The 14,771-nt window shown below is 46.4% G+C and overlaps 2 protein-coding genes across 2 annotated transcripts in view; one reads left to right on the top strand and one right to left on the bottom strand.

Annotated features, from left to right (window-relative positions):
* Positions 1 to 3,999, bottom strand: part of POLR1A (RNA polymerase I subunit A) — a 64,581-nt gene extending 60,582 nt beyond the window's left edge. Inside the window, exons 1-4 of the mRNA XM_006271487.3 lie at positions 3,916 to 3,999; positions 3,409 to 3,613; positions 842 to 991; positions 657 to 764 (exon numbers count right to left, since the gene is read on the bottom strand). Coding sequence (XP_006271549.1) covers positions 657 to 764; positions 842 to 991; positions 3,409 to 3,613; positions 3,916 to 3,992 — 540 coding nt within the window. The 5' untranslated portion in view covers positions 3,993 to 3,999. The remainder of the gene's footprint in view (positions 1 to 656; positions 765 to 841; positions 992 to 3,408; positions 3,614 to 3,915) is intronic.
* The window catches only part of PTCD3 (pentatricopeptide repeat domain 3), a 35,121-nt gene continuing 24,340 nt past the window's right edge, over positions 3,991 to 14,771 (top strand). The window contains exons 1-7 of the mRNA XM_006271488.4: positions 3,991 to 4,298; positions 6,077 to 6,126; positions 6,336 to 6,375; positions 8,384 to 8,429; positions 10,656 to 10,724; positions 11,006 to 11,110; positions 11,491 to 11,614. Of these exons, the coding sequence (XP_006271550.3) occupies positions 3,991 to 4,298; positions 6,077 to 6,126; positions 6,336 to 6,375; positions 8,384 to 8,429; positions 10,656 to 10,724; positions 11,006 to 11,110; positions 11,491 to 11,614 (742 nt within the window). The remainder of the gene's footprint in view (positions 4,299 to 6,076; positions 6,127 to 6,335; positions 6,376 to 8,383; positions 8,430 to 10,655; positions 10,725 to 11,005; positions 11,111 to 11,490; positions 11,615 to 14,771) is intronic.

Raw genomic sequence — 14,771 nt, 5'->3', positions numbered from 1 at the left:
GCAGCGTGCTTCAGCACCAGGGTGAGGGCCAACCATAGAGATGCTCTGGCTGCTACCAAAGTGTCTCTGTAGAAGACCTAACCTCCAGTTACCTCAGGGCACAGTCCAGGACCATGCCCTGCCCCATTTTTTTCTCTTCGGGTTTTTTTGACCCCTGGATACCCAGGGGTCTAATTTTGCCCCAATGCTGCAAATCTGCAGCGCAGAGAACATTTTCTTGTTCCTGCATGTGCCTCTTGCAGCATCTCAAAGGAGTTTGAGACACTGCAAGAGGCATGTGTGGGCTTGTCTGGACGCGCTCAATCTGTCTACTACCAAACTTGGGGTCTTCAGTCACCACTGGCAACTCAAAGCAGCAGTGCTGGTAGTGTTCACCCCCGGGGTTCGGGCTATGCCAACACAAGCTGCTCTAGAAGCTGCATTAACAAGCTGCCACCAGAGGTGAATCATCTGGCCGCAAGAAGCCCCACAGGCCAAATAAGTTGAACGTGCCTGGGTTAATACTGGCTCAGAAAAAAGTCTCTTCCCTTTTTCAATACAGCAGAATTTAACAAAAATCAGGAAAATAAGTAGCCCATGACCCAGTTTCTTCTAGTAACCTTAAAAACACATTTGGCAAATCCAAGACTCAGAGAAACAACACTTATTCTACTCACATTTGAACACTGATCTCCTAGCTGGTTGTTTTGTAGTATTTCATTCACGTGGCGGCTTAATTCTTCTTCAATCTCCAGACCAGTTGCATCTGCATTTTCATCTAAAAACTGAATGGCAGAAGAGAGGAAATCAGCACCCTTGTGCCATTCTACTGCTGCCGACTCAAAAGAGGGGAGTTACCTACCCTATTCAGGACAGCTTCAAGATCATAAACGGCATGAAGCAACCCTTTCTCCAGGACCTTCAGCTGGCTTAGTAGTAAGTGAACCACTGCTCGGGTGCACGTCAGCAAGCAACAGTTTAAACAAGAACCACGGATGAGAAAGTATAATTTCTGAAAAGGGGAAAAAAAAAGTTAGTCTGGTAGATTGAATAGCCTGGGAAGCAGAAGAGTTGCATAGACCTTATGGAAGACCCCAATCCAATTTAGAAGTTAATCTAGTCATTACATCTAACCACAAAAACATTTACTAAGAACTATGAATCAGTTTTATTCAATGCATCTGTGCACCTCTAGCAGTACTATGTGAGTGAAACTGACCACTAATTTCTACTTATCACTGATTAACTCGAGACAGAGTGTTCTTGCACTGAATAGCACTATTAAAGGGATAAATATTTTCTTCTATATCTGGTCATTAAAACAGCAGCTGCTTCTAATAAATTTGACGATAATTACAATCAAAGGAAGTGAAAGACTAGATTGTTTTTAAGTCAGAGGTTGGCAATAGAAGTACACTGATACATTGGTTCGATCTCAGATCAGTACTGATATAAAGAAAATTGTCTCTATGGGATATTAGCCCAATGGGGCCTATAATTTGGCAGATCAACGCCCCCCACAGTGAGGGAGGGGGTAGGAGCTGCCCAGCTGGGGCGGGGGACGTGTAGGACAGAGGCTTGGCTCAAGGGGTGGGGGCAGCTCCTGCTGCTGCTTGCACCCTGGAGGGCGGGGGGAGTGGGGGTGTGCCCCTGGATCTACGCAGGGCAGGCTGCAGCTGCAAGGTGGAGCCAGAGTTGCGCGGGGCTTTTTTTGCTGGGGGCTGGACTCAAAGCGGGCTCTGGAGGTGCTGGGAGGAGGCTGCAGCTACCCCAGCTTTTCCCAGCACTTGGGTGGAAGCAGGACATTCTGCCGTGGCTGTGCTGGGCCGTGGCATGGGGCTAGGAGCAGAGCTGCGGTGAAAGAAAAGCCCCGCGCTACACTGGCTTTGGATCCACCCTGCAGCTGCAACCCACCTGCCCCGCTCTGTGCAGATCTGGGGGCACATGCCCCTCTGCCCCTGCCCTCCCTGGGTGCAAGGCACTGCCCCCTCCCCCTGCCACAAGCCATGCCTTCATCCCATGCTCCCCCACCCCAGCTGAGCAGTGTCTCCCCCTGCCCCCTCCCTAAGAGTGGGGGGCGCTGATCTGAGCCCCCCCGCCCCTTCCCTCCTCTTTTACCACACCAGACTTACCACCTGATGGCAACTGTATTAGATCGGTATCAGCCGATATGCCTCCTTAAATATCGGCTATCGATGTTGCCCCCAAAATCTCAATCAGTGTGCCCCTAGTTGGCAACCGATGGCCCATGATCTTAATCTGGTTAATAGACCCGGGGCTTCAGTGGCATTCAGCACAGGCGCTTCATCTGGAGCCATGATGTACCATGGCTGGGTAGCCAAAAATGGTAGCAGCTAGCTAGCCTCAGACCCAAGCTGGGTCACTCCAGCTCACTATTGGAAAACACTGCTGATTTACATCCATTTTATGGACTTCTGTGCTTCTTATGGTTAGGGACCACTGGAATGTGCCAGAAGTACACTGTATGGTAGCTCCTTTACCATATTCCTTACAGTATTCCCTACACACCACCCCACCACTGATTGACGGAGGGTCCCCACTGCTCGCCCTCAATTGGCAAGGAGGCAAAAACCTGTTTTAAATACACTGCGGTTTTTACCTCCTCCTCTCTATTGGTAGAGAAGCCCCAACAGCCCCACTGCCTGCTACTGACTGGACAGGAGGCAAAACCCGGGGCATAATTAAAACTGCAGTTTGCCTCCTGCCCATCAGAAGTGAATGGCAAGGCCAACAGGGACCCTTCACCAGTCAGCAGCAGGGGCGCACACGGGGGAAATTCCAGTGGTCCTTATTTACGATTTAACTTCTCTGTGCCCGAACTGAAATATTCCTCAAGTATCATAGAATCACAGAGCAGTAGGGCTGGAAGGGACCTCCAGAGATTATCTAGACCAGAGGGTTTCAACCTCTTTTTAACAAGTGTACCCCTTCTCTCTCAAATACCCAGCTCAGGTATCCCTTTATTTTTTTTTTTCGTTTTAAAGGGGAGGAGGGGGGTGCAAACTGAGGACCCCGCGGTGAGGGAGGGAATGGGGCTGGGGCTGCACAACCATGGTAAGAGTGCGGGACAGAGCTGCAAGCGGCTTGTCCGGGGGGAGCGGGGAGAGCTAGTGCACACACCCCAGGAGGGATCTGCACACAAGGTGAGGACAGGTTGGCTCAGCGGTGGGGGTGGGAGTGGGGCTGTCCAAACGGGGCAGGGCACAGGACTGAGCCACATGCAGGGCAGATCCCGCAGCTATGTGTACCCCTGGGAGAACACGCGTGCTTGTGTGACCGGATCTGCACGGGGCAGGGCAGGCTGCCGCAGAGGGCTGGGGCTGCGCCCAGCTCGTCCTGGCAGGCAGGGGTATCTAGACAGCAAAGATGCACGACTGACACGCGACCCCCACCGCCACCTGAACGCACATCGAAGAAGAGCGGGTTGTAGACAGTGAGCGGAAGATCGATGTGGCCGAAGTGCCCTGGGCAGCTGTCGAAGTCCTGCATGCAGGTGGTGCAGGCTTCTCTGGCGTCCGGCGGGCCCAGAGACAGGTCGTAGAGCCCATTGGCGGCAGGATTCCCCACATTGTCCAGGTAGCGCGGGTTGGTGATGGCTTTCACGCTTAGTTTCCTGAAGATCAAGACAGAGGCTCAGCACACCAAGCCTCTCCCCTCCCCCCTCCCACAGCCCCCTGCCAAGGTGTTAAATGGGCTCACCCGCCCCCCGCCCGCCAGAGTGGTAGCGTCCTCCCTCGCTCACCCCCAAACCCCTGGAGCAGCGCCGCCCACCGTTGGGGGGGCTCATCCTTGCAGGACTACACGCCCCAGCATGCACAGCGCGCAAGCCCCGCCAGGGAATGCCGCGGAGCGGCGCACGGCATGCCGGGAGCTGTAGTTCCCCGCCGGGTGGGGGTGCCCCAGCTCGCTCCTTACCTGAGCTCCTCGGCCGTGTACATCCCGAAGGAGATCTCGGACAGCCGCCGCCACGGCACCTCTCGGAGCGGCGCCATGGCGAGCAGGCGGACGGGCGCCCCCGCTGCTGCTAGTCTCCCGGCCCGACAGACTCGCGGCTGCGCCACGCGGTGCCGGAGTGTCCGAGAGGAAGGGGGAGGGGCCGGAACCTACCAAGTGCCGGGGAGAGGGGGGAAGGAATGGTATTTCCCCGAAGGAAGGGTACCGCCCTTCCCGGCGTGCGCTGTGCGGGATGTCAAGATGGCGGTGCGGTGGCTGGGTACCGTGTCGTGGCGGCAGTCGGGACAGCTCCGCGGACGGGGTCGTTTGCAGGCGCCCGGCTCCGGGAGGGCGCAGCCGGGCAGGTGCGGGCCTCGGTCTGACGGCTCCAAGCGGGGAGGCTGCCGCTTGGCAAGCCGGTGACTCCGGCGGGGACGGTTGAGCAGTGGCGCATGCGCCATGAGGCTCGGGCGGTAGCGGCTGTTTTCGCAAGTTGAGCGTCTGGCCTTGTGCGACGCGCGGCAGGGAGAGTTTTGCGCATGCGTCGTGGCGGCCCCGGGCGCGCTCTGAGGCTCTGCACACCGGGCTCTATTACAGGAGGACCCGAGTTCGAGACCTGGCTGGGGCTGTCGGAGGGACTTGAGTATTTGCCACTCCCCCAGCTTCAGAGAGACCTGGTGGGCTGTGTGCAGCCACTTTGGGAATGATGTCGTACTCCCTGCAGCACCAGCTGGGTGATGTGAAGCAGGCTGGGGTGCCAATCTGCCTGCAAGAAGAAATCCAAAAATCTTGAGCTCTTGGTTCAGAGATGATGCTTTTTTGAAAAAAAAAATGTCTTTTTTTTCAAGCTTTTGGGCTCACACTCTTCATTGGGCTCAGGGAAAATGAAGGATAGTAAAAAGTCCCCATGGGTAGGAAATAAACTTCATTTTTGCACAGAGGGAGCTGGAGATGGAAAATCTGTCCCTCTGGGTCCATGAGAGCATCTTTGTGAGTTGCTCTTTGTTGTGCTGATCAAGCAGGATGCCTTCCCTGGTGGTGTCAGATGGCAGGCAGGGAGGTATAGAAATCATTTCTTGTTCAGTGATGAAGTTTAGAATCCAAAATTGGCTAGAATTCACCAAATGCATCCTTTCTGCATGCAGTCAGGCATGGTTAGGTTCATGCAGGGTCAAGCCAATGTGGAGCCCATGTCACCCCTACCCTGCAGCAAGGCCAGGGCTACGAGTCCATCTGTAAGCAGAAATAATTTGTTTAGACCATGGAGCAAGCGTGACTGCTACACGTGACATGTATCACGCAATTATGCAGTAAATTTTGACCTGCCACATCCAAAATAATGATTGCACCACAGAAGTGACTCTCCAGCTATGAAAGGAGCCAGCCAGCTATCAAGTTTGTATTTGAAAATGTGGAGGAACTCGAGAGCTGGCTTCTGTCTGGTTATTTTGAACGTGCGGAAAGGCCCGTAGAGATTCAGTATGACTGGCTCTGCACTTAGATTATGACAAAAAACTAAGCGCAGTCGAGAGAGACCTGCAGTAGAGGATGTCTCGTCATGTCTGTAGCAAGCCACGCACGTCGGGCCTGAGCACAAAATCTATAGAGAGGAGAGTAGATAAAGATCCTGCACCTGGGGTTTTCAGTCGGTTCACTTTCTGAGAGCTTTGTGTCAGGCCTACGACAGTGTTCATCTGGCTTCTGTCTCTAGATACATAGCTGTATATAGATATTCCAGCTTAAAGCTTTTGTTTATGTAGGCAGCATTGCCCTGCTGAATATGCAAAACAAATAAACAGAAATCTTGGGAGAAGTCTCTACAAAAGCATGAGGCCAGTCTCTCCCTTCAGTTTGCCTTCTGCTTTTGAACTTTATGAATGTGTTTTCAAGCTTTACTGCAGCCACAATGGCCAAAAACTTGCACAGTGCTTTTTTACCCCCCCTAATTATTTGAGATTCTCCTTTAGTTGTCCAATTCTAACAGAGCTTTAGGAAAACAAACTCAGACATTGGCAACGTAGCCAGTTTCAGACTATTGTCGATGCTTTAGTCCCTTGCTGCCTGTAAGCTTGTTTTTGCAATGTATATTGATCTGTGTGTTCCTAAAAACCATTACAAAACTGGCTACGTTTTGTTTCCACAGGCTTTGTTCAGAAAGTGCATCACTTCAGAAGACTGTATCTGATCCAGGAGGTACAGTAGATTCATTGAATATTTTTTCCAGCACTGCAAAATACACTGTGTGGGAGTTGAGCTAAATGCACATAAATTAAAACTTATTACATTTGGGTCTCTTTGCACTGAAAATAAGAATCTGTTTTTAACTATTAACAGTTTAAAATGCTACGTTTTGTTTGCAAGTTTCTTTCTAACAATGCTGTATTCGATATTGTTTCCTCAAGTTCCCAACGAAGAAGTTGTCATTCCAAGAAGGAAAACATGGTGAGTGTTTATTTTCCAGATATAACTGAAAGCTAAAAACATCTATTCTGAGACCATCTTGCTGAACTTAACTTGCTTCTGTAAGTTGCAGCAGTAGTGTGGAGCAGTCTCTCGCCGTTGCTTTCTATTAGAGAATACTCGGTCTCTTCTTGAGAAAAGAGTTGACACCCTCTGTCATTTTTGCATTAACTGTCATGGTGTTTCTCCTAACGATAAAAAGAAATACAGGCAGTCCTCGGACTTATGACACAATTGGTTCCTGAAAACTGTGTCTTAAGTCAAAACGTAACTCGGAAACAATTTTCTCATAAGAAACAATGTTATAAATGGGGGGATTGGCTCCTGAACCCAGGCCCAATACCCTACTTTCACCAAAAATACCCCTGAATTTTGTACTCAATCAATTATAGATGAGTCATATAGCTAGATTAATGTATTTATATTGTAAATAGCAATCATATTGATTTGGAAGGACTTATTTGAGGTGACTTTGCTGGACTTTTTGAAGGGTTCTTGGCTGGAGTCTTTTCAGCAGTCTTGGCTTCAGGTTTTCCTGGAGTCTTGTCTGCTTTCTTAAAGAAAGCATCCAGGGAAGTTTGGACAGATGTTCTCCAGGGAGATGGGTAATGCAGCGAACTTGTTTGCTGGCGTAGCGTCACATCGGATCAAGCCTTGTAAGTTGAAACTGACATCAGAAAGTTGAAACAGGGTGTCAATTTATGAATGTAAGTGCGAAACGTTGTAACTTGAAACTTTGTAAGTCAAGGACTGCCTGTATTTGGCTGTTATGAAAGTGTGTTAAAGATCCCATTTGTAACCCCCCCGCCTTCCCAGTGGGGATCAGAAGCTTTCTGGATACCTTCCCTCTGCACTTATCTATATGCTAACAGTAAAAACTTAAAAAAACAAGTTTGTATTGGAATGCATGAAGAACAAAGTCGCATGGGAAGACTGGACAAAGGGCTCTGTCTTTAGTAAGCCACTCCTTACCTGTCCTTTAAAGGACCGTTTTAATGACCCTCTGTAACATCAGAGTTTGCTCCTTCATTACTTAGATATCCTATTTATAGATAGCCAAACTTTACTGATCCTTTGGGGTGTCTGAGGCTAAGAGGCAGTTCCATGTAGCTGAAGCAGATGTTGGTGTAAATGGAATAGATTGATGAAAGCCAAGCAGCATGCATTTTTTGTGAGCCCTTGACTTGAAGAGCAGGTTATTCTGAAGGGGGTGTGCTCACACGAGGATGTGTGTTGCATCCACTTCATTCTAGTTAATCTCTGGTGGCAAGGTGGCTGGAGTGCTGAGTAGTCCTGCTTGCTGTGCCACGTATCTAGAAGGGAGATACTGCAGGCACCAGTGTGGGTGAATCTTTAGTGATTCAGTGCCGTAGCAACATACTACCAGACAAAGATTTGAGTATAGATCTCTGAGTTTTCAGGGCCTTGGAGTGCTGTGGAAAGAGAAAATATTTTGTCATTGAAAACCAATGGTAACTGAAGTAATGCTCATCCAGTAGTTGATCAAAGAGGTGGTTTCTGTCAATTGGGGCTTATGAAGGAGTATTAGAAACTCTCTGCTCTCCACCATGCTCCTTCCCAACTTTATGTGGTGTGTTTGGTGCAGGAAAATATATACTTGTTCATCCGATATCTCAAAGGCAGGGTACCTAGTTCCCAAAACTTGTCTAAATCTTTCCTAACTATGCAGTTGGTTTAGTAAATGAGATCACCCACAAAAATCCTTGCCTCCTGCAAATTTCCTCGACCATCACAGCTACACCTCCACTCCCAACTCTGCTGCTTCATCTGTTAAACTAAACTTTAATGCCCCCTTCCTCCAACTAGAAATGAAATATTATTCTAAACACTATTAGAGCATTGTTGACCTGAGTAGTGCAGTTTTGTTTAAAATATTGATCATCTGGGAATTGTAGTGTTCTGTATTAAATGTGAAAATGCATAGATGTTGAAAGCCTGTTCCACTCTAATGCAAAGCTCTTAAATTTAGGGATAAAATTGCAGTTCTTCAAGCACTTGCATCTACAGTAAAACGTGTAAGTACTTCTTTTATGCATAATCAGGCTTATGCAGTTAGGTAGTGCTGTTTGTCTAACACATTAGTCTCTTGCTCAAATCTCTACTGTGGAAATTGAAAAGTGGCATCCCAGCTCCTATTTGAGCAAAAACCTGTCACATCACATGGCACCCTTGGCAGTGTCCCTAGAAGGTATTAATTCCCTTAATGAAAGAAAAATTATTTCCTGGCTGAAACCATAGCAGAAGCAAGATGGACACACTGCCCTACCAATTTAGTTTCTAGGTTGCTGCAATTTACCAAATAAAGTAGCTAATCCAGGAAATCTATACCCAAGCCTTCTACCACCCTGCAAAGGGCAGTCTTGCCAATACTGCTTTTTATCATTCTTTTCTTCCAATGTGATGCATGCAGACTATCATTTTTTCTGTAATACTAGACAAGTGATACAACAAGAGTCCATGACGCTGATAATTTGAATCCCTCATGGTGCATGAGATAAATGAAGAACCCATAGCCTGCCGTCACCACATCTTTTAAGGACAAGTTGCCAGTGAATCTGGAGGCTTGGATAACCCATCAGTTTTCAGGAAGTTGGTTGTGGGGGTAAGGAATGGACTCCATTGTAGCAGAGTAGTCATGGTACTCTTAAGGGCCATGTCCACAAATGTGGCCGTACAACATGTGGCACCACAGACTCATCTGCGGCACCACATATGGCACATTCAGGCATTTTCCGCACTACTACCTTGCAGTGTGGGATGGGGTTTTGACCCCTGGAGATCCAGGGATCAAAAACCCCATGCAGAAAAAAAGTGGAGTGGCGCATGCGAGGACAGAGCATGCCATCCAAAACCAGAGCCTGACTGGCCGGAGCCATACTCCAGCTGCCGGCGACGCTCCTAGCTACAGGAGCGCCACAGCTGCAGCTTCCCCAGGACCCCAAGTAAGGCGGCTGGGCCAGCAACTGCATGGCCCCAGCCTCCCCTACCCCACCCAGGATAACCTGCCACGTGCCAGAGAGCGCATGGCACAGGTGTTCCCCAAGGACAAGTTGCAGTGGCACAAGATGTCCTGCTGCTAGTTGTCCCCAGGGAACCAAAAGTCTGCACTCGTCTGGACTTAGCCAAGGAGTCTTTTCCTGGGCACCATTATGAAAAGAGTCAGCTCCAGCTCCCTCTCAACTTCTTACCATATAATCACATGTATGGATAATCTGGAGTAGTTTAGAACTGTTATTTTATACTGCACTGTATTGCTATGAGTCGCATGCATGTGGAAGTTTTAAAAAGGGGGAAATACAGTGTGTGCACCAATAAAGCATAAAGCCAGAGTCAGTACTGCCTTGTACCTTGTGCAGCCCTGGTTAATTTAAACTAATTATGCTATTTAATTGCTATGTAGGTTAAGCTTCTAAAAGAGCCTCACTTGCATTTCTGCTTCTTGATCTATAACATTATAAACCAAGACATGCTGTGGGCATGAATTTGTAAATAGGGGTCTGTCCTTTCTGAAAATTATGAGCCAAATCCTGAGCGTATCCTCATTCTTCATTAACATCTGAGAATTGAGAGGACTTGTTATCCTGCAAAAGACTCACTATCTTGGAGTAATGAGACTCTTAGAATTAACATTTAGTCTTCTTAAAATATTGTAATAGTCTCAGTATACTTATACATTTACTCCTGAGTTAAGACACTCCCACATTTCAGTGGAGGGATTTCTGTTACTTAGGCTATGTGTCTTGGCACAGCTGATCTGTTTCACTGAAAGAAACGGGTGTTATCTGTTATCCCACAGGGTCAGACGCCTGCCACTCCTCAGAGTGACAGAGGCTCAATCCTGCTGAGTAACATCTCCCTGAACAGGGAAACCCAAAGCTTCAGGGGAACAATCCTGTATGCCCTGTAGGGAAATTCTTTGGGGCACCTAGGATCTAGGCTGCATGCATTTTCCACCTTAAACATGTCTGCTACAAAATAGTGGCACAAATGAATACTACCTCTTATCTTAGACACAAATTTGGGCATTTATGGTGTGACAGAGGGCTTTCAGTTCGTGCTGTCAAACATTTTTATGGCAGCACAAGGTCACATAAGTTTGCAACCTTAAATACACTTCTGCTTAATGGGGTCTAAGTGGTGTTTGCAATAATTGATAGTGACTCTGATTGTAGAATAAATCTACAATGCATCATTTTACAAAGGCTGTAAATGTTTTACATTATATCATTTCCTTTCTGCAGGATCCCACTTCAGTTCATTATATGATTCATGATGACCCTTTCCTTATACCAAAAAGCTCCACAGAGTTCGTAAGTATTCTGTTTTGAAGCTTTGACTTCCTCTGCTCCAGGCCAGAAGCAATTGTTTGTGTATTTTTTAAATTGCAAAAGAATGTCCCGCTGCCCTTGAAACATGTTCAGAATTTGTTTTTCTGTTTATATTTTCCCCACATTCTGTTGACTGTAAGGTGGAACTGGGCAAATCCCAAGAGCAAATACTAACAAGCATCCTTGGTCTCACCCCTTTTTTCCCTTCTCCCGTCTCTGTTATGCATTTGTTTGTTTACAGCTTTTGCCTCTTTCCCCTACAGCATATATTTGCATTGAGTAAGCAGTCTGGGGAAAATGCTGCAAAATACATCATTCATGAATTTCCTCGCTATTTTGAGAGAGATATCGCAGAGCCTCATATCCCAGTAAGCTTTCTGTTCTTGAAGTACTTGCTACTTCTGCTTTGGTTGTTCAGTGACATGGGCTATAAGACTGTGAGACTAAAGACAGTAGTTCTGAGCCTGATAGCATTCTATCAATGGCTAAGCCTTAGGACTTGCCACTAAACAGTTGGTGACTAAGTCTATGTTTCCATGTGGACTTTAATGGGGAAACACTTTTTCCAAAGCATCAAATAGCATTTGTGATCCAGTTCAGGTATCAAGAGCCTGGAAAATTACTTGTACTGAAGTTGCTGCTATTATGTTGCAGTTCTAATGATGCTAAGGGTGGGTGACACAATCGTTTGGTGTCCTGGTGGATAGAGGGTTTGAAGTACCGTTCATCTCATGCTTTTTGCTTTCAGTGTTTGATGCCTGAGAACCTTATACCTCAGATTGAAGGAGTAAGTGAAGCAGCTCTTAAAGAACGTATCCAGCTCAGGAAAGTAAAAGCTTCTGTGGACATGTATGATCAGCTCCTGCAAGCAGGTACTCAAGCTGCCGTTCTGTAGCTGGCACTGACTGTATGCGTGCAAGTGTGTGTGTTTGCACCTGCATGCTTAGACTTAACAGGAAGCTGGCTTAAAGATAAAACACTGGGTTACAGGAATGACTTGTTCCAGTTAATTGATTCTCAGAAGCTTTCTTGATCTACTATCAGCAATTATGCCTATACCCTTTCAGTTGTGCCCACTAGTCTGGAAACAGGTTTTTTCCAATCAAGCAATCAGAGGGAAAAGATGTTTGAAAAAGGAGAGTCCAAAGGTGAAGCTTTTTACAAAGTGGTCCATAAAACAGAAAAGAGAGTGTACCTTGTAATTTAAAACACGTTCTAGTTTAAACTGTCTAAGCAATGTATCTTATGCTTCCCATCCAAAAATGATTATTTGTGATCAATCTTCCAGGAAATTTCTCTTGTTCTCTCATGATTTCAAATGTGCTTACCAACATGTCGCAATAAAACAAACTGAACTAACACAGCAGAGTTATCTGTACCCTGGTGAGCTCAGAGCATGTATTACCCAGAACAGATTAGACCAAGTCTATGCTACAGATTTTGTCTGCATAATGAATTTTTTGTCACTGCTGTGACAGTTGCGATTTGTGATTGGCATAGCAGTGCCAGGGAAAGCCCCAAATGTAGATGTATTTATGCTGGCAAAATCATAGTTTTTTTGCTATAAACTGCATCCTTCCTTAGTGCTGTGCCAGAATAGCATACCGGCCATGCAGTCCTGCAACAAGGCTGGCCTCGCTAAGGGAGGCTAGTTTCTTAAATTAATCTTCAGTTAATGGGGGAATCCTAGAATACAAAGCTTTTGAGTGAAGTGGAAATGCTGGCAAAGCAAGCCCTTTCGACATAGCATATCTGAACTTCTAAAAAGCCTTTGATAGGATCCCTGCTGATATGGTATCTTGGTTTTCTCTGATTTAAAAAAAAAATAACCCCAAAACCACATTTTTCCATGATTAAAATGAAACACCACTATATCTATTTTTAGTAGTGTTTCATTTTAATCATAGAAAAATGTGTATTTGAGGTTACTTTTTTTTAACCAAAAATTGGGTTTTGGATTTCTTATCAGAGAACCAGGATCCCTGCTCATCAGACACGCTTAGTCTGATGAAATTCAGTAGTCATGGGATTACACTCATGGATTAGAAATTGGCTTAAAGAGAAAAATACAGGATGAGTATAAATGGTCAGATTTTGGGATAGAAAGAAGTAAACAGCAGGGTCTTCCAGGGATATGTATTGGGATTGATGCTGTTTAACATTCATAAATGATCTGGAAAAGGTGAGTAGCGAGGTGGCCAAATTTGGAGATAACACACAGTTATTCATAAGTCACCTTTGTCTTTACCACTTTAAAGAACTGCAGAAGGATCTGGCACTGTTGAGCGAATGGGCAACTAAATAGCAAGTGAAATGCAGTGTAGATAAGTGTGAAGTGGTGCAAATGGGCAAAAAGAACCCAAACTATACCTACACGGAAAGGTTCTACATTAGCTATTACCATACAGGAAGGAGATCTGGGAGTCATTGTGGGCAGGTCACTGAAAACATCAGCTTGGTGCTCAGCAGCTGTCAAAAAATGACAAACTAAATGCTAGATATTATTCAGAAGGAAATTGTAAATAAACCAAAGTACCATTATGCCCTTCATAAATCCATGGTTCATCCACATCTCAAATACTGTGCATAGTTTTGGTCCTCAAAAAGGATATAGACTAACTAGAGAAGGTCCAACAAGGACCAGAGAAGGGCAACAAGGATGATTGGTAGTATGGAGGGGCTTTCATATGAGGAGGGACTGAAGAGGCTAGGCCCCTTCAGCATTCAATTTAGAAAAGAGATGCTGGAAAGGAAACATAAGGGTTTACAAAATACTGAATAGTTAAGAGAAAGTAAATAGGGATTTATTATTGACTATCACAATACAGGGGTCACAAAATGAAACTCAGGTAGTAAGCTTAAAACTAACAAAAAAGCTTCCCCTCTACCCAGCACAAACACGGAGGACTTATCTACATGTGCTGTTAGCATGAAGCAATAAACTCAGGCACATACTGCACCAGTGTTTATTGCTCCCGGGTGCCACATTTGCACGTGCCCAGGATGATGGTATTCCTACCTAGCTCAGTGTGTGCAGAGGGGGCTGGCTGGGGCAAAAGGGTACTATAGTGCAAGACCCACGTTGAAGCACCCTCTTGCCCCAGCCAGCCTCATCAGCATCTGTGCTTTGCATTGTTGTGCAGTTAATAACTGCTGTAGGATAGTACTTGTGTTGACAAGTACTAACCTATGGCAGAGTTGATTAGTTTACTCTGTCCTAATAGCACTGCTCATGTAGACACAGACTTTACTGCAGATCTAATTAGTCAGCTTCACAGTAAATGTCTTATATAGATGTGCCCAGTATGTAGCCATGAGTTCCTCACCAGTTCCAAGATGTTGTGAAAACTGACAGTTTAGTCCAGGGTGCTGAACTAGCCCACAGAGCCATGGCTTCTGGCCCACAGGACTCTGCTTGGGTTGGGAAACTTGGTGGCAAGGAAGCAGTGGCAATTAATACTGCCTCCCTTCTCTCTGCATGGCCAGATCAGCCCCACTGTGCCTGCCCTGTGTGCCAGATTGGACCTACCAGCCAGATTTAACTTGCAGATGGACCAGATGTGGCCCATTCAGCCCACAAGGCAAAAACGTTGAGCACCTGATTTAGCCAGATTCAAAAAGGGATTGGACAAATTCATGAAGAAAAGGTGCATCCATAGCTATTGAGCATGAGAGTTAGGGGTATAGCCTCCAAATCAGAATTTCCTAGACCTTACATGCTGGAGCCTGTAAGTGGAAGAGGAACAGGAGAAAAGCCTTGGTCATACCCATTTCACTCCCTTTTGAGCATCCACTCTCTACCAGTGTGAGAGACTGGGTAGGATGGACCTATTGTCTGACCCAATAAATGGCAGTTCTTATGTGCTTGCATCCTCAGCAAATGAAGAGAACTTCTCCACTTGCGTTGGAATTTGGTGGGTTTAACTGTTTTAATGGAAATCCTGTTTGTTCCTTCCTACATTTTATGATGGGGCAGGTCATAGGAGTCTTTCTGGAACCTGCTTGGTATTCTAGTGATGTTGTTAATAT

Source organism: Alligator mississippiensis, chromosome 2, assembly GCF_030867095.1.
Source record: "Alligator mississippiensis isolate rAllMis1 chromosome 2, rAllMis1, whole genome shotgun sequence".
NCBI lineage: Eukaryota > Metazoa > Chordata > Crocodylia > Alligatoridae > Alligator > Alligator mississippiensis.
The sequence above is the reverse complement of the archived record's forward strand: the minus strand, read 5'-3'. Positions and strand labels throughout refer to the sequence as shown.